The sequence below is a fragment of the Podarcis erhardii genome (assembly GCF_964252035.2).
Source record: "Podarcis erhardii genome assembly, chromosome: 1".
Lineage (NCBI taxonomy): Eukaryota > Metazoa > Chordata > Lepidosauria > Squamata > Lacertidae > Podarcis > Podarcis erhardii.
This window is the reverse complement of record NC_138497.1, coordinates 63,358,046-63,377,925: the sequence shown is the minus strand read 5'-3', so window position 1 is coordinate 63,377,925 and position 19,880 is coordinate 63,358,046. Positions and strand designations below refer to the sequence as shown.

At 40.5% G+C, this 19,880-nt stretch overlaps 1 protein-coding gene across 5 annotated transcripts in view; it reads right to left on the bottom strand.

Annotated features, from left to right (window-relative positions):
* Positions 1 to 19,880, bottom strand: part of ANO3 (anoctamin 3) — a 230,651-nt gene that overhangs the window by 68,109 nt on the left and 142,662 nt on the right. For 4 of the 5 annotated variants that reach the window (XM_081834540.1, XM_081834541.1, XM_081834542.1 and 1 more), the window contains exons 5-6: positions 2,410 to 2,568; positions 1,783 to 1,883 (exon numbers count right to left, since the gene is read on the bottom strand). In XM_081834540.1, the coding sequence (XP_081690666.1) occupies positions 1,783 to 1,883; positions 2,410 to 2,568 (260 nt within the window). Of the gene's footprint in view, positions 1 to 1,782; positions 1,884 to 2,409; positions 2,569 to 11,881; positions 12,205 to 19,880 lie in introns of those variants that run through there. The other variant, XM_081834544.1, reaches the window with a different exon arrangement.

Below are 19,880 nucleotides of genomic sequence, written 5' to 3'. Positions count from 1 at the left end.
TTTTTTGAACTGATGGCTCATTTTCTGACAATTGGTCTAATCCATAACCCATTCAGTTCTGGAAGAATCACACTGAGTTTAATACTACTGCTCAGGAGTAAATGGGCTCTGGACTGCAGCCAATCTGCTTGAGTCAGCAACTATAACTATCCTGCTTTGCTCCCTAGGGATGAAACTGGATTAAATGGGAGTAGGGTGAGGAGAAGCAGTTTGGGTTATTTAACTTTCAGAAGCTTGTAGCTAAAGAGAATTTTGCATGTGATGATCCTAGAGGCCCGAATGGAAATGTGTCATCTTCCTTATTTGTCTGGTAGTGCAAAGTCATCAGATCCAAGGCAGAAACTTGAATTCAAGTTGTGCAGGCTTTATGTGAATCTATCATTGCAAGTGACAGAGGAATGTGGAAAACAGTCAGTTTGGCTTCTATTTCCTCTGCTGATTGTCACATCCCGATGATAGGAACAGGATTTCTAGTAGCCCTCACACAGCTTATGCCTTCAATAGGTGTAATGGGGGTTTCCATCGTGGAGGAGGGAGTCCTTGGCCAATTCTAGCTCCCTCCTAGAATGTAGATAATGGATTCCTTAGTGTTTGATTTGTTGCCATAATAGGTAGGGCCTATTTTCTGTGGACATGGAAGGATAGAGAAAGAAGCAGAAAGTGGTGTCTCACTTTTGGTGCTGACCAGCTTCTTGAAGCTCTAACATGTTGCAGATTCACAACCCCACTGGGGTCCTTGACTATGAAGAAGAGGCATATGTGTGAACAGCTGTACACTGGAGTAACTTTAAGAACTGGTGCCTGAACTTGGTTTGACCCTTCCTCTTTGTTTCCTTTTGTGTTGTGTTTTTCGGAGGTTCTAAGCCCGAGTGCAGGAAAGCCTTTTTGACCAAACAGCAGTGTAGATAAATAAGTACTTAGGGCCCTTTCTCATTGTCACCAAATTCACTGCCTCTGAAGACGGGGCATGGTTAACAATCTTACCAGTTTTGAGATGTGTGTGGCCAGTGTTGCATGATTTCCTTACACACACACAAACACACACACAGTGTAAGCATGGGGAAGAATGTCTGTACAGCTTGTTTAGTATTAATTCCTACTGAAATTCATGGGAATTAAATTAGCCACGACAAACAACTAGACTAACTCTATCTTGCAACGCAATCTAGACTTCGCCCAGTTTTTTTAAAATTGGTGGGCTGAGATCTTGCCCTGTGTCTGAAAACTTGGAGTATTCACAGACTGGTCACCTATCCCAGCCACACACAAAGTTTCAATAGGTCAGTTATCAGAACAAATAATGATCTGAATCCACCTCTAGAGATCTAACAGTTGAAAGACTCTATTCCTAAAACTATTGATGTCCTTGCAAATATTAATTAATATTTCATTTATGTTCCATCTTTCCTCCAAGGAGCTCAAGATGGTTTCTCCCTCTCCCTATTTTATCCTCAGAACAATCTTATGAGATAGGCTAAGAGACAGTGACAGGCCCAATGTCACTCAGTGAACTTCATAGCATTGCAGCTTAGAACCCCGGTCTACCAGGTTTTAGTCCTACACTCTAACCATTGCCACACCTTCTCTGAGTTAATAAAATAACTGTGATCACTGTAACTTTGCATGCAGTTGTATCGTATATTTCTAGAAAACAACCATATATTCAAGAAAACTTATGGAAGCACGACCGTAAAAATAATAATAATGGTAAAGCATATTTCATTAATACATGCATTAAAAAAAACTGATTAAGTAAATTTAAAATGAAATATTTTATATTACCGGAAAGGCATCCTTATGTTCATTCTTTCAGCGTATTTGCACAATGTATCCCAAGGACAATGAATTTTAACAAACATAATATCATGGTTTGTAACAGCTGGCTGAAAAAGTAACCAAATAGAATTGATTAATGTTCCATATCCAGGTGGGCACTGACTTTTATGTCAAACTTGGCCTTTAAGTTTGATCCCTGTGTTTATGGAAATTTCAGCTTGCCATGCACTGCAGCTGGGACTAAACACAGCTGTCTGAAAGGAAGAGGTCAGCTGTCTTATCTAAGCCATCTTCAATGATGAAGCCATGAGTGTCTTGAGAACAAGGCTCACCTGTGGATGGAGTACAGCCAGCCCTCTCTTAATGTGGGCAGATGTAACATATGAGCCGGACCCCTTCCAGAAATTCCTTTTACAGTGCTTATGTCCTCCTGCCCCCCACTGAATGTCTTCTGTGGGTTCCTAGCAATCCACTGTTCCACAGAAGTGGTTTTGATATCATGTGGAAGCTCAAATATAATGCGGATCTTAATGTGGAACTGAAAACAGAATAAACTGCCGTGCGAACACAGCCTCAGATGTGGGTCTTCTATTCAGAATAAGTCTCTGCAGAAAGGTGGAAAATGTAACATACCTCTCTTTCTAACATCAGTCCTTCTGCCCGAAGGTTCTTTTCAAAAGTGCTCCGTTTCTCTATTTGTGGACTGGACTTTTTATAGACCAAAATGTAATCAATACGTTTTTTGCCATCCTTGAAGAAGAGACCTGATGTTGCTAGGGCACTCATGTCATTCTGAAAGAAAAACAAAGACAAAAAGTGGGGATGGGGTGGGGGGAGATGTTTAAACATAGTATCATAGTCCAGACGATTTTTTTTTTTAAAGGAATGCTATGGGCATGGATAAGTGACAAAGGGAGGCCTAGAAATTCACTTTGCCTAGATGGTAAAATTAAGCCCTGATTGCCGAACCTAGAATACTTTTTAAAAGTATGCTGCAGACAAAAACACACACAAATATATGGAATTTTGAGCGGGCACTGAAAACTCACAGAAAAAGGGGGTACTTTTACGGCATGATATAATTGTAGAGGTATTTGGTCCCAATCCCCACTCAGTGCAGCATTTGCGATGCAGGGTGCAACCACAATTTCACTGATGGATTTTGACAATGGTGTAAACAAAGTAAAACCAAAAAGACTGCTCTGGCAGTGATAGCTGGGAGAGAACTCACAGAAGACAGATGGGCTTTTTAGGGAATTGTCCAAGAATTTTTTTATTATTATTACTATTACTATTACAAGTATGATTTTTTTTCTAAAAAGGTTTGCTGCAGCTCATTATGAAATGAACAAAAGAATCCTAAATATATTTACTCTGAAATAAATCTGAGTTCCATAGTACTTACTCTTTTGTAAGTGTGCATAAGCTTGCAGCCCCATTTGTCTTTTGCATAGTGATACATACCCATTTCTGTTTTAACTAACAAGGGCCAGTGGCTGGAACAGTTTACCGTAGGTAGCAGCAGGAGGCACTCACTCCTCATTACTATTACAGAATAGAGCTGCCAAATATATTTAATAGCTGATGATGTCTCTTAATATATGCAAGTTCCTAGCAACAGGTCTATATTTTATGCCTAACTGCATATCATGCAACAGCCTGGTCTCTACGCCATGCTCTCTAAAAGCTTATGAAACCAAAGGTCACAGTGCAGTCCAAGAATTGTCAAATATAAACACTAGAAACACTAATATTAGTACTAGCTGCTACTCAGGCTATGGGCACTGCAGTCCTAAGCATGTAAATTCCACTGGGAATTAATTAAGTGGGCCTTAACTCTTTGGCAAGTGTGCATAGAGCAGCCACCTCGATTTTACTTTTCCTGCCTACCCATTTTTAACTGTACAGTGGTGCCTCTGGTTGCGAACGGGATCCGTTCTGGAGCTCCGTTTGCAACCTGAAGAGAATGCAACCTGCTTCTGTGCACACGTGGGTCACAATTCGCCGCTTCTGCACATGCGTGTGATGTCATTTTGCGTGTCTGCGCATGTGTGAGTGGCAAAACCCAGAAGTAACCCTTTCCGGTACTTCTGGGTCACCGCAGAACGCAACCTGAAAAGACGTAACCTGAACCGAATGTAACAAGAGGTATGACTGTACATTACATCTCTTGGCCTAAACACTGAAACAACTCTTTGGTTTCTAAAAACCATGCGTCTAGAGGTGCTTGAAGAACACAGTTTGAAGAAACTGAATGTTAGAAGATTTAGGACAGATGAAAGAAAGTACTTTATGCAGTGCAGAGCCAAATATTGGAGCTTGTTCTCCATGGAGGCAGTGATGGCCATCAACTTGGATGGTTGGTGGATTGGACAGATTCATGGAGGAGAGGGCTAGCAATTGCTACCAGACATGATGGCTGAGTTCTACATCCGCAGTTGGAGACAGCAATGTTTCCGAATACCAGCTGCTGGAAGCCATGAGAGAGAAGAGGGCTCTAGTGCTGATGTTCTGCTCCCTGGTTTCCCACAGGCATCTGGTTGGCCACTGTGAGAACAGAATGCTAGACTAGATAGGCCTGACCTAGCAGGCTATTCTTATGTTCTTAAGGTCTTTGTGAATTTCTGTACAAACTTGACTTGATCCACACCTTCCAGATGAATGTTGCAAATGAAAACATAGTTATTATTCAGATTAAAAAATCAAGAAACATGCATATTGAGCAGGAATAAGTTTACATATACACATTTTATAGAAAAACTACATCCAGAAATAATGTCTTCCAATTTCATGCATATTTTTCCCCCTTGCAGATTAATGTGAAAATACGCCCATACAGATTTAGTTGTGTTTGTCACGCTCAGTTTTAGTGTTTATAGTTTATACTATTTTGGTACGTCACTTTGGGTCACTCCTGCTTCTGCTGCTACTACTAATAACAATAATGTTCACATGTTTCTAAGCTCTTCAGAAATATTCACTGCCCTTTGTATGAGGTATTAACAACAGCAAGTCACTGCAACTCTGTAGGGAAAATCAGTTTGGAATATATCAAGGACGGGCAAGGACACTGATTCAGCACCCATCGTATACAGCTGCTGCTGATATAACTCCTATAAAGCTTTACTGCAAATTCAGTTGGCCTTTGCACAGTAAAACACCAGGGAACATCAGGCACTATAAGCACCACTAATAAATAAATCCTCTTTCTTAAAACAGTGTCTGGCCTATGAATAAAGGAGAAAGGGGTTAGTGGCTCTCTCTCTTTTGCTTCAAACTTCATTTATATATTTCATATTAACTGCAGTGTTGATGATACTGAGGTATGGTATTTTTCGCCCCATAGGACGCACCGCCCCATAAGACGCACCTAGTTTTTTTGGGGGGGAAATAAAGAAAAAAAAATTATTTCCCCCCCAGGCGTGGGGCTGGCGCGGGGGAAGCCCGAGCTTCCCCCGACCCCAGCCCCCAGAACAGGCTGCTGCCTGCAAGCCCGGCGGGACCTCCCGCCGGGCGCGCATGGCTTGTGGACACCTTCCCGAAGCACGGGGCGTCCTCCGGAGGGCACCCCGTGCTTCAGGATGCAGGCTGCCACCCCAAGCCTCACACACCCGGCGGGACCTCCCGCCGGGCGTGGGAGGCTTGCGGATAGCTTCCTGAAGCCTAGAGAGCCAGAGGGGTCGGTGCACACTGACCCCTCTCGCTCTCCAGGCTTCAGCGAAAGCCTGCATTCGCCCCATAGGATGCACACACATTTCCCCTTCATTTTCGAAGGGGAAAAAGTGCGTCCTATAGGGCGAAAAATACGGTATATTCTACCTTAGCAGTCTGAAGTGAACAGCAGATTAGGAATTCATTGCACTTTTAAAACAGATTGCTATCTTGTTTCTTGATACCAGTAAGCTTTTTAAATATATACCTATCAGTATAACATGCATCAGTAGCTAAGGATTGTATCTGTCCTCCATAAACAAAGAGTGCAGTAGGGCTGTTTAACAGCATACCCTCCACTGTTTCTCCGATGAAAATAGGAAATCCTATTCAACAACAACAATTTTCTTGTTTATACCCTGCTCATTTGACTGGGTTGGCCCAGCCACTCTGAGCAGCTTCCAATATATATAAAAACATAATAAAACATTAAACATTAAAAAACTTCCCTATATAGGGCTGCCTTCAGATGGCTTGAGGGTTGGATAACTCCACACCCTCCAACATTTCTCCAATGAAAACAAGGAGGTCTTACCATACCTTCCAACATTTCTCTGTTGAAAATAGGGACATCCTAAGGAAAGACGGGACATTCCAGGATCAAATCAGAAACTGGGATGGCTTCTGTAAATCTGGGACTGTCCCTGGAAAATTAGGACACTTTAAGGGACTGTAACAGTGAGTGTGGATGAAATATGGTAAAATTGTTTGTTTCACAAGTGGTGTACTCAGAGCTATGTTTTGAATTAGAGGAAGGCCAAAACTAAGCAAACAAGTGGGACTGCCACTAAAATGTTTACTGCTTATGGTGACAGCCAGTTATGCCATCTTGTATGATACTTCATTATAGTTCATTATAGAAAGGTGATGTAATTGGGAGTGGTACTATATTTCCTGTATCAAGATCCACACTCAGGGAATGAGTTTGCTGTTAGCATATAGGATGTATCCTTAAATATGCATCAGTTGTAACTCTAAGGCTAGTCAGTGGTTCTTGTCCCCTGCTTTTCCTCATCTCCATCTTAGGGTTCCACTTTTCAGTTGTACTCCAACTGAACTATATCATATGGAACAATAAAATTTATTGAGCAATGTGGTGCATCAGTCCCCCCAAGGCTCCCATTAATAGCTAGTAATAAAAATAGTCATAATCTAAATGGAAAAGTATTCAAATGAGTTCAGTGAGAGGGATTTAAAAACAAGCCTAACTCTATGACTGCCGTTTTAAACACACTAATTAGGATGTGAACCAGAAGCATCACATCCAGTGGGGCAGACCCACTGTGTTAGCTTCCCAGCAGCAAGGTTGGTACCACTTACTGGGAAGCAGAGGAGCAAGGCAATGCAGAGGTTGGCAAAGTGTGGCCACACCAGTGAGTGTGGCAGATTGGCCTGTAAAGTTTAAGCTTCATTTATTTGCCCAGAGATACGAATCAGTATGTGATTCTTAAAGTAGCCTCATTTTCAGTGGTATCGTTCTCAAACGCTGACCATTGAATTGTTGGGCGGTAGAGGTATACTAAATTAAGTCATGCGATGGTTTTGTAAGTCACATTTATGTAAAGTGGTACTTCGGGTTACAGACGCTTCAGGTTACAGATGCTTCAGGTTACAGACTCCACTAACCCAGAAATAGTACCTCGGGTTAAGAACTTTGCTTCAGGATGAGAACAGAAATCATGCTCCGGTGGCACAGCAGCAGCAGGAGGCCCCATTAGCTAAAGTGGTGCTTCAGGTTAAGAACACTTTCAGGTTAAGAACGGACCTCCGGAACGAATTAAGTACTTAACCCGAGGTACCACTGTACTGCATAGTATCTTTGTAGATCTCTTTAGTCCCTCCGATGCATTGTAAGGCGTATCTCTGCAGTACAGTAAATTTTAATTTGATTGGGTTAGAGGTTATTTGGAACAGAAGGCCATGACAGCCTCCAATAGCACAGCTGTCAACTCTTTCTCACAGCGAACCATCTCTGTTATGTGAACCTTTTCTTCTTCTATCTCTTTCGTTTTGTAAATTTCCTTCTTTTCCTTCTTAAAGATGCCCTTCTCCAGCACTGTACCACACATCTCTCCCCCACCCTTTTAAGTGTATCACAATATACACTATTCCTGCAGCCCAGTTATTCCTGGCTGTTAGTTGAGGGTGAGATATTGTATGGCTGATGCTGAATCAAGGTAGCACAAGTGTTACATTAAGGGGAAAGCAATGTATTTAGTCATTGGGAAAGGCCTTTATTTGGCTTCCAAAATGTCAACACTGCAGAACACTTGCTAACAAAAGGAATTGAATATAGTAAAATGTACACACCACCTGAACTAGCATGACATTTGCAGAATTCCTATTCTTTTTGTAAGAGGTAAGAGCAATGTCATTGCTGTTATAAAAATCAATCCTTTTTTGTTCCACACTCCTGATTGAACATTAATCCTAATAGAAAAGTTACATCCAATGCACAGTAAAAGAATGAAAGAAAAAATGACCAATATATCAAAGGTCCACTTCGTAGATAAGATTCCTACAGCTTTGATATGCCTTTAGCTCTTTATTGATCAAGTGGACTTTCTTGGATATGCTTCATGTCAGATGGGGGGGGGGGATAGCAGCATTCCTGTTCTATGTGATAATGAACTCAATAACAGAATCTGCAACTGGTGTTCTCAGATAGCCTTTTAGCCTGTACTACCATGTAATCAAATGCAACATTAAATCCATTTTCCTGTTATATTTTAACTATGCTAAGACATCAGTGGTTGGACAGCAGCCAGGTGTGTAATTTGTAAGTTTCATGCAAGGCACTAATTTGAAACAAAGGACGGACAAATGTTGCCACCTGGGCGATTAATCAAAGTCTCTACAAACTGATTTCAGACTTCGCACTGCTGTCTGCAGTGTCCCAGACTGAAGGCGATATTCTAAATCATGCTTAATTTCTAAATCCCTAGGTACAGGACCTTCTGACCTAACTAATCCCGAGTTGCTGAAAACAGATGTGTGGCATACTGCTTGTCATGGCTCAGCAATGAGATGAATAAATATGTTAATCTTTGGTAGACTATCAATTTGGGAGGAAAATCATAGAGAGCATGGTGTCAAAAGAGTTGTTTAGGAATATGTTTGACTGTCATGCTTCAGGATCTGATCCTGCATTTTGTGAGGGTTTTCTGCAGAACATTGGATGATTGGTGAATTGATTTGGTACTAAGGAAACCTCTGCAGCCTCTAGCTCAGTGGTTCTCAAACTTTTATCTGAGCCACACTTTCAAAATAAAAAAATGGCTTATGCTGCATCAAATTTATTATTTATAAATACATTGAAAAACAACTAGGATAGTCCTCAGTATCACTTTATACTCCTGCTTTCATTTTGAAAAGATATCTATCCATATTCTGCAAATAAATATGTTTATACCATCCTATAACATTTAAATGTTTCTTGAATCTTCCCACCAAACTTGCTATTTTCTCCTGCCACACCAGAGAAAGAGACAGATAGATATAGATACATTCTGCCCATATTCTCTTCATTCTCATTACTTTACTTGTTTCATGGGCTGAGCATTTCTGCTTTATGATGCTGATTGCAGTTTTTTATTCAGTCCACGGGTCATTTAGAATTAGGAGACTGGCAAGTAGTGAATTTTCTAATCTCTTCTTTGCACACTATCCTAATGATAGCAAACTACGCCATTTTACTAATAATAAAATGGACTGTGAATCTTGGAAACAAATGAGCACGGGCTGAACAAAGATCAGCCTCAAAACCATGTACTATTTATCTTTGAACTTGGTCTCGGAATGGTCCATATTCTGATTATGACAAGACCACGAGACAATATTCCACACATTGATCTCAATATTTGGTATACTTACAAGGCAAATACCTAACAGACTGCAAATCTAAAAGTGTTGCTATGTAATTGGTAAGGGCTTTGGGTAAGCTGGAGTGATTTGGGAAAGGTCCTCATATTCTTAAGTCAGATTGCACCATTAATAAGGTGTATTTAGTCAGATCAGGTGCTCTTTGACCTTCTGAAAAGCTCAGTGGTCTTCCCTGTTCAAAAAGTGCACAAAAAATTGTATCCCCCGCCTCCCCTAGAAACAAAATGAAGCTGACTGGGAAAATTCCCAGACTTAATAGATGAGGGAGTTTTTTTGTCTTGATGGACAGGTCTAGCTTTTATCCACAGTGAATTATTTTCCCAGGGTAAACAATCCCCAGACACAGTGTGGTGAGGGACTAAAAACTGTTTTTCGTTTAATCTATACCTTCTACTATTTTCTCTATTGTATCCCTCCAAATCCATTGAGAGAGCAGAAGCCCACCCCCTGTCAATGATCCTTTGGGTAACAATTTGTGTGTGACATTTTCACCTCTCTTTCCCCATGCATGTCAATGGAGAGTCTCCAAAATCTGAATCTCCAAAATCTGTGGGAGGTGATGGAAGCCCACTACTGACCAAGAATCCTAAAGAGGTCCTTGGTGAAAAGTGACATATTCTGCACCCAAGTGTTTCTGGGGGAAAACATGCTCTTCCCCGCAGAATCTAATTCGGTCATGAATAACTAGACTGGCTCTGAAACAGATTGGGCTGCTTCCAAAAGCTGCAGGTACAAGTCAGCACTTGGGGCTGGCGCACCTGCCTGATAATTGACAAAGGCATGGGTCTACCAAATGTTGTGAATTTATCCTTTTGAGAAAGAGAGAAAAGAGATCAAGCCTCCTGCTGCAATTGTCACAGCTGCTGCACAACTATTGAGGGTACTGGAGCCAACTCCAGGCTAGTATTTTAAATTCTAATATCCAGACTATTGGCAACATGGTGCCTGACATATGTTGATGGACTACAACTCCCATCATCCCTGATCATTGGCCATGCTGGCTGGTATTGAATGGAGTTTTAGCCTGTCATCATCTGCACAGCACCACAGTGGCTGTATCAGTAACTTTAAAGTTCATCAAGTAATTGTAAAGTTCATCTTCTGCAGAACATTTATAAGCACTGGATTCAAGGGGGTGATATATGTTTTACTTGAAGTCCTATAATAAAATGCCATGCAGCTAGCCAGCTGATGATAACTTTGCCTTTCTTTCCCTTTCACCTCTTTTGTGGCACCAAATCACAACGCTCTCTGCTGTTATCTTAAATTGCTTTCAGAAGAACAGGCATTTTCAGCTGTAAATCTCAAATTCCCAGTTAATTCACAATTGACTTTGCTTCAGTAAGGCTTGTTACCTTGGAAATAGGATAATGCCTCATGCTAGTAGTATTAGTGTGAAGCTATGCTGGAAAATTCTGACAATAAGCAAAAAGCACAGAGGTCTTGTGTACCACACGTAGCAAGCAGAGCATAGCTATATGGTGGTACTATACTTTGTCAAGTGCTGGGTGCTGTTTTAGCATATGGCACTGACAAAACAACTAGAAATGACAAGATGGAACCATCTGTCTGCTTGTTAAGACTCACCATTATGTATAAATCAATGCACATTTTCCGGGCTAGATTTTCAGCATATGATAAACTGTAGATGAAGTCCAAAATATGCTTGAACTGTGGTTTGAATACAGGGTTGTTGTTTTTCCCCCCTAGGTTAACGCCTGTTACCAAGTTCACTGGAACTGAGTGTAAGATTGTAATCTCCCACAGAGAAACATTTCTTTTATAATAAATATCCAGACAGCTTCATAAAATGCAGAGCAGGAAACATGATTGAAAACCTGACTCATTTGATCAAATGAACAAACAACAATTCTATTATTTGTACCCCTCCCATTCGGGTTGCCCCAGCCACGCTGAGTGCCTTCCACCATATGTAAAAACTTCACCATCTTGACTTCAGTTACCACATTACTTCTTGTTTCAGACACTACCCTCTCCGTAATACAGTTGAGCTTAGCCTGGTCCTTTGTAATGTTAACCGCTTCTCTTGTACTAGAAAACTATTTGACCCTGAGGATGCCTAAAAATGAATTGCAAACAAAAAAATGACTCACTGCATGATGAACAAACTTTGCATAATCTTGGGTAGGCAATGAGAAAAACAAAAAGCCGGCAAACCATTCAACACAACTCTGTGCTAGCAAACCAGTAAGTCATTTCTCAAATTATACAGGGTGCAGTCCTTCAGTTTCTCTGAAGTCAATGAGGACACCCACAGGGACTTTAAAGGAGTGTGATTATAGTTACATTGACCCTTAAATTGCCTGTGTTAATACAGTTACTTAGACAATATTTCAGGGTTGTTTTTGATCAGACGTTTAAACAGAGATGCAAATCATATTCTACAGAGAAGTTACTCAGCTGCCGAACAAGCAGCAGCTCAGATACTACATTTCCCTTTAACTAGGAATTATCTTGCCCTAAAACAGAAACACTAAATTATGTATGTTACCTTTTTGTCCATGCTTGAAAGTGAGAGAGCAGCATTTGAAGGTAGAAGGTCTTCGTCAAGGTAGCCTTTTCCATGGAGCTGCTTCTCTGTAGCCTTCATAAAGCCAAAGATTTCAGAATGCCGGAGAGAGCCTCTCACTGCTACAACTTTATAGAACTGTTGCTGTCTCAACCTTCTTGGTAATGTGAAATTGCTCCAGCGGGATTCATAAAAAGAACCCCTCGGAGGTTTCTCAAATTTGAGCACATAGTTCTATTATACAATGAGTGTCCAAAGACAACCCATTATTATCTTAAGTCATCATGCCCCCAGGCTTTCCTTGGGTAGGCTTGATTCACCACCTTGATATTCACTCACACATTACTTAATACTGGAAACAGAAAGGAGCTTGATTCAATAGTCCACACTGAGGCAACGTTCCCAGTGGTTTGTGTAGGAGTTTTTCTTTGTCAAAAAGAAAAAGGGGGGAAAAAAGAACCCTGCGTGACCGAACTCTAAATGCAATATTCACTCATCATCAGCACCAATATTTAAAGAACCACAAGGCTCAAAGCCTTTCTGCATAGATTTTGATATCCTTCCCTGAAACAGTGAACATTTCATTTTCCACAATGCCGTTTAAAGCCTTGTATCGGCTTCATAGTTACACAGCGATTTATAACTTGTCCACGGTACCTTAAACCCATTAGCATAGTCATTTGCTTCAACAAGATCTGTTTTATTTTAATAGGGTTCTTACTAACCATTCTGAAAGTAATTTGCTACTAATGTACTTTAATATGCTTTTGAATCAATTATTAAAGCAGTTTGATCTACTGATCATTTAAGCAATAGCTATAAAATATCCACACACAAAGCGAGCGAGAGAGAGAAAATAATATTGTCAAGCACTTTTAACTGTTCTCCTTAGGCTACTCTGTGCTCACTCTGCTTTGAAGGAAAGTTGAAAAGTGGAGAAATATGGGGAAAGGAACCTTTCTGAATGTGGGTAGTCTCATTTCTAGGACCACACTAGCTGAGATGCAAACCAAGTGTTCTCCTCATCCACAAAATAAAACCAAAGTCCTAAATGAAAGAACCCAGCTAAAGATAATTGTTAGTAGAAGATGGTGGCAGCTTTGTGGGCTTGGAATAGCATGACAGGGTACAGTAGTGCACAGGTTATAACACCCTATAAACAGATGTAGCAGGAGAGTTTTGCAAGTTTCAAGCTCCTTATTTTGGTGATTATGAACTTATTTTGACTTCTTGCCACTTTCATAGAATGGAGCCAGTAGGGATGATAGAATGGTTCAGGCACGTGTGGAAAAGCTGGGTCAGCTTACTGCTTTCAGAGTATACCAATGATTTCTTTCTGGGTTGGAGGAGGAGCCAACTTTCATACCCAGCTTGAAATGATTGATGCCTTTAATTGTGATTAGGAGAGGTGGCAGATTTGAATACAGTGCACCTGCAACTAATGCTCATGTTACATACGTGGATGGGGAAACATAAATAGATAAATGGAAAGAGGGAGAAACCAGACATTCCCTCTTTGAGACTGGACATCTCCATGCAACAGTGAGGGTCCCAACATCAACCCAGGCTCTGGCCACAATTGTAGTGCTAGATGGCCACTGGTTAGTTATAGCAAGGGAATTATTTTGTTTCTGTGCTTTTTTTACATGAGAAGTCTATCATGTTAAAGCTAAACCTCAAAAACCAGATTTGGGCTTCTGAAGAAAGATGGACTATCACTAGGATGGCTAAATTCAGATACTCTGAAAATCAGGCCACTTAAAGCAGGAATCTCCAGCCCATCATGCCTCTGAATTTAGTCCCTGTTATCATAGTAGGCTAATTCCCCTTCCCTCTTGCCATCTCACCTTTGTCAGGTAGTTTTCTTTGGCAGTCCAACCTCTTTCCATAGGAGGAACTGAAGATGCTACTTCAGCCAGTATGGAAGTGGGTCTGGTTGGCGAAACAGGAACAGAGTGCATAACCAGCCCACTCATTTATTTTAGTAAATTATTTTAATTGCTGAGGTTCAAATCTGGTGATGAGGGTCCCTGGTGATTTACCAGTGTGCATGTTTAACAATGGCTCTGAAAAACAGACTATTAAAAAACCTGCACATTTTAAAAATTGCCTGGTTGTTTAAATAAAAATTCCTGATTAAATAACAAGTGATAAATACATGAATAGCTGATGTCCCATATTCAGCTAGATCATCAACCAATGATAATGTCATTAACAGAAATTTGCAAGTGAAAACTGTACAAGCCCACTGATAATTGCATTTCAAGGCTATGACAAAGGAACATATTCTAGCTATTCTGCTCAGAGAAACATTAGTCTTAGTAATTCAGCTCTGAAAGCAAACTGATTAACAACAGGGTTCAGGACGTGATCTGTTCCTACACTGGTTTGACTTTCCAAAAGCAAAACGTAGGAGTCTTTGAAGCTCAAATGAAACAATTTTGCTTCTGTTCCACTGATGGGATAACATGATATCAGTTTTTTTTGGCCAGCTAGCTGCTCTATTAAGTCTAGCATTATATCCATAAGTAGAAGTAAAAATACTGGTAGTAAACCACTTTCTTCATAGACATAAACACAAGTGGACAGACATGGACACAATACTCACATTCTGTCTTTATTCTCTTTTTTATTTGAGCCTAGAAAGCACACCCCTTTCATTTGTTATATCTCCAGCACCCAAGTCTGTGACTGCCTGGACACAAGAAACCCCATCCTGCTTCTCAATACTCCAGAACTGCACACCTCTCCCCCTCCTTTGAACTCTCCCACTCCCTTCTCTAAATTCATGAGGTGCTTGCTTGTATTTTTCTAGATCCTGGGATCTCTATTCGTTCTTCTGCATTCAGCCTAAGCTTGAATCTACCCTATGCTCTTCTTAAGGCAACTATTAAGTATTTACACTTCCACATTTCTAATTTGTTCCTTTGTTTTTCTGTGAACTTTGCCTTTAAAGAGATTTTTTGTAGAAGAATCAACAAGCAAAAAGGAGTGCTCTGTTGTGGAGCCCATGCACTGCTATTCTTGGCTACTACCAACAAACAGTGGTTTGGGGGTAGATGTGGATGGGACAGATGAAGAGACCTTTCTGTCAGTTTGCATTTCTTGGTACAAAAAGTATTGATCTGATGTGTAGAGATCTTTCCTATTCTAATTAATTCAAGAGGGTTCTGGAAGCTTTTCTCTGTGAAAGAAACTGGTGCAAGCTGGAAATTTCTATCTGACACATAAGTTTCTATTCTAGAAACAAGCAGAAGTTTCCTGGTGTTTGGGTTATTCCTTCAGAGAACTTGAGTACAGCTGGCTTAAACTGGTTCTGTTATCTCTTTCTGTCAAGGTCAAGCTGACTATAATAATAAGGCCAGAAGGAGCCTGGGCTTCACTTTCTATCTCTTTTTCCTTCTGGTGTGGTGTTCTGTATAAAGTATGCTTAGTGTTAAGGTTGTAGTCTTATTATAAGTTATTGTTAGTTAAAGTTAAGTCTGCTGCAACTGGATTTCTTATGGACAGTGCCAATCCTGAATGTATTTGATTTGTGACCATTATGCTCATTTGCCTTCAGTAGCAGTAAAGCTCTGATGGATGAAATATTAATTGCCTCTGTTCTGGTTTTTTTGGGGGGAGGGGGGAAATCCTGCAACGTGTTTAATTTTTTTCCTGCTAACTATACGTTGAAATCTGTTCTGGATCAATATGAGTAGAATTCATGACACTTTCCTGCCAAGTGTTGATCAATGAGGAAGGTATGCACAGTTTACACAACTGCTATGCAAGGCCAGAACAGAAACCCATAGAATTCTGTGCAAGCTGATGAAAGCAGGTTCTTTTCTCCCATCTTGGTCACTGGAATACTGACAGTGGATATTGATAAAAGCACCACTATACATGCACAATTTTTATTAATAAGTAGGGACCAGGGAGGAGTGTTTTCCCCTTGCTCCATCCTTACATTTCCCCTTCAAAGTCTAACCTGTAAGTATTCATTTCTGCACAACTCTTACATTCCTGAAGTATTGTAACATACACACAAAACATGTTTTGTTTTTTTCTAAACTATGACAAACATCCAGCAATAATTTATGATTGATAGGTCTTGGGAAAGCAATTTTCCAATTTGTTCAAGTGAGTAATTTAACAACTGTGGCAGATAAATGAGAAGTGCACATGAAGTTAAACTTGTGGCATTCATCAAGTCGTGCCATTTCACTTTGGGTTCAGGATTCTACTCCCCATATTAACATTATTTGTGGCTGCATTTTCAGATTGCATTTGGTGGTGATTAGTTTTCCATCAAAAGGCTTTCCTCTCCCTGTGGTTCTCCTCTTAGCTGGTTCCTTCTTCCTGTAATCCAATTTCAGATGCTGAACAATTTTGCATTAAAGTCACTTAGCTGACGTGACGACTCATATCCCACTAACCAGTGGGTGTTGAAAGCATTCAAGGCACAGTGCGATAGTTAATTTGAACATCTAAAGAAATGAGCAAAGTGAGAATGGACGATTGGAACCTGCCTCAGGAGACTAATGGAGAAAAGTTACTCAGTCTGACTCAAAAGAATAAGTATAAGAGATGAATAAGGTAAGAGATGAAGTACTTAATAGTGGTAAGAAACTTTTCTTACCAACTTTTCATATACCACTGAAAGTAAAAGTTTAATATTTCACATCAAAAAAAGGTATAGTACTTTCTCTCCTCCTTTTAGAAATAGTAGGTGGTATTCAACTAGCACATTCCATCAGCACAAGAATTTGAACTTGTTCACTCTAGCTTCCTCTCTCCCTGTGTGTACCCTGCACCCTTCCCAAATCTGCTCCAGAGTGTTGAGGGAACCCCAGAACAGATTTAGGGGGTGTAAGGTGGTGGGGAGAGCTCCACTCACAAGCAGAAATCTTTGCGCCGATGGGACGCATTAGTTAGATATCATTCCACTATTTCCTTTCATATAATACTCTAAAATGTTTAAATCACAATGTATGTTTTGGATTGAAATCCTCAACCAGAATATGCACAGCATAACCCTATTTGGCCAATGTTACAAATCTAAACTGATCAAGAGAAGCTGCTTTTAGATTTCACAGAATTGCAGAGTTGGAAGAGACCTTGAGAGTCATCTAGTCCAACCACCTGCAATGCAGGAATCTCAACTAAAGCATCCATGACAGATGGTCCTCCAACTTCTGCTTAAAAACCTCCAGTTGAGAGTCAGTGAAGTACAGTAGTTAAGAGTGTCAGATGGATTTGGAAGCCCAGTAAAAATCTTACTTCAGCCCTTAGACAAGTTTACAGGGCTGCCAAATGAAATTTTCTGAGCTTGGGGCAAAAAAATGGTACTCAGCCTTACCTTCTTGCTCTGCATATCTATCTCCTTGTTCACCACTTTGAGTTGCCCAGCTACACTGCTAAAATCAGCATGTTTTGGTGAGAAGTAGGGGAAACTCTTATTTCCTCTACTTGTGTACCACTGCTACACTTACACTTCTGCCACTTGTGAGGTAAGTCTTTGAGGGATAACAGACTGGCTCAGAGGACAGTTGCTAGGGGGAAAGGGGGCCGTTAGGAATCGGCCGGTGCATCTCCCCAAATCCTTCAATTGGCTCAAAAATCATATTTGAGCTTTCCCAATTCTTTGAAGAGATATTCAAATAATTTCCAAGTAAATCGAATATGAGCTTGCCCATTTCTAGTAACCATGGATATTATTATTCCTAACAATGAATGAAGGTGTCCTGCAAGGCCTATGTAGGGGGGTAGGACAAAGTGAGGCAGGGGGCAGCCTAGATGCTAGGCACGGCCTATGGGAACACAGAGCCCTGAATTTTCTTCAGCAAGGGACAAGAGGAAATTGAGACTATATATAGCAGTAGCAACAGGTGTGGCCTGATTTTTAGCAGTACCTGTACTGCAAGATGCCATAATAATAATAATAATAATAATAATAATAATAATAATAATAATAATAATAATTTATACCCTGCCCATCTGGCTGGGTTTCCCCAGCCACTCTGGGTGGCTTCCAACAAAAAAATTAAAATACAATGGTCTGTTAAACATTAAAAGCTTCCGTAAACAGGACTGCCTTCAGATGTCTTCTAAAAGTCTGGTACAGTGGTACCTCAGATTAAGTACTTAATTCCAGAGGTCCGTTCTTAACCTGAAACTGTTATTAACCTGAAGTACCACTTTAGCTAATGAGGCCTCCTGCTGCTGCTGCGCCGCTGGAGCACGATTTCTGTTCTCATCCCGAAGCAAGTTCTTAACCCGAGGTACTTTTTATGGGTTAGCAGAGTCTGTAACCTGAAGCATATGTAACCCGAGGTACCACTGTAGTTGTTTTTCTCTTTGACTCTACTTAAAGGGCACCAGCCTTCTACACTTATCTACTACTGTGATGGAGCTGGGGAGCCTGAGGTCCACTTGGGGTTTCTCTTAGTAAGAGAATGGCGGTGGCTGTGCCACATCTTTGGGCTGGCCCTGCAGGTTCATCTCACAGCAGCAGTTCTCAGTCTGACCCTGTGTGCCTTTTTCCTTCAGGTTTGGAGTCCTCCCCTTCATCACCCAATGAAGAGTAATCCTGGTTCCCAACATAATAAAATAAAATAAAATGCACAATTCCACTATAAAAATGGCACAGAAGAATGATGCCGGTAAATACAGTTCAGTCTTAACCAAATCTTCATTTTTAAAAGAAACCCAGTTATACTCCATACGTTTGTTCACACACTTGAACAAGAGGACAGCAGGCGTTTTTCTTAGGAGATACTAATCCATTGCCTTTAGCACCCCTGAAGGTTACGTAACCAGCACCCATTTACTCTGAGTTGAATAAATTGAAAACATACATGCCCACAGGTGATTCTAACGCAGCAATTCGCGGTGATGGAAAATCATACCCAAAGTCCAATCTGCTGACACAGTAACACATCTTCCAAGAAGTCATTATGCAGCGGTCTGTCAAAGATCGGACAACTGCAAACGTTATAGGCCATGATGAATTGTGACATTGCTCTTGGCAATAAATAATCTCTAGTTTCAGCAGTTTATCACAAGTGTTTGGCATTTGATATTTAGGACTTTTTGCATCAGTAAATTCTGGATTCACCTGCAGGGGTTGTCAGTAGCAAAAGCCTATTGGAGACTATCCTTTTTTAACAAGCTTCTTTAAAGGAGATCTTTATCCTATTTTGGATTCAAAATTGTTTTCACACCTGAAGTTCTTTTTGTTTGCATATGGAAAGGTTTTTACACGTGGGATTTTTAAAAATTGTTTTAATTGTTTATAATTTTACTGTCAAATTGCTTTGAGATATTTTATGGGAAGAAATTCAGAAATGGAGTCAAGTAAATAAAATCCAAAGCCCAGCCTACACAGGTTCAGTTTATATTTCTGAACACTAGAGGATTATGGAAGGCTAGAAGAGTGGATCCTGTTAAGAGTAAAGGAAGGGAAGATTGCCATGGCTAGTGGAAGAATCCTTTGGTGAGTGAACAGAAGTGAATAACTGGAACCCAAGGTGAGGTAGTACAACTGATGGAGACTTTGAAGAGAGGGAGCAGGGAGCAGGTACTTGGCATGATTGTATGATTAGGGAGTGAGGGCAATTAAAGAGCCAAAGAAACTCAAGGAACAAGCAATGAAATATATGCCACTTTACGAATACCGCAGAAAACCGCAGCATCAACATTGCTTCCTTGAAGTAGCATGTAGGAGTCATGTTGCTTTATCTCATTGGCTGCCCTTACCATTTTCATGGATATTATACTCAAAATCCTTACACAGTATTACAGTGCTGTAACTTAAATTACACCAATCTTTTGTGTAAGAGGTTTGAAAAGCTTTAATGCCCTGAGCTTGCCGCACTGCTGAAAAGTTTCCTGTGGAAGTCAATATGAAAGGGATTAAGAACTTCATCATTTGGCCCCAAGAGAAAGACTGGTAAATAACTCAGCAATGAATAATGAATCCCAGGTAACTGCCCTTTAC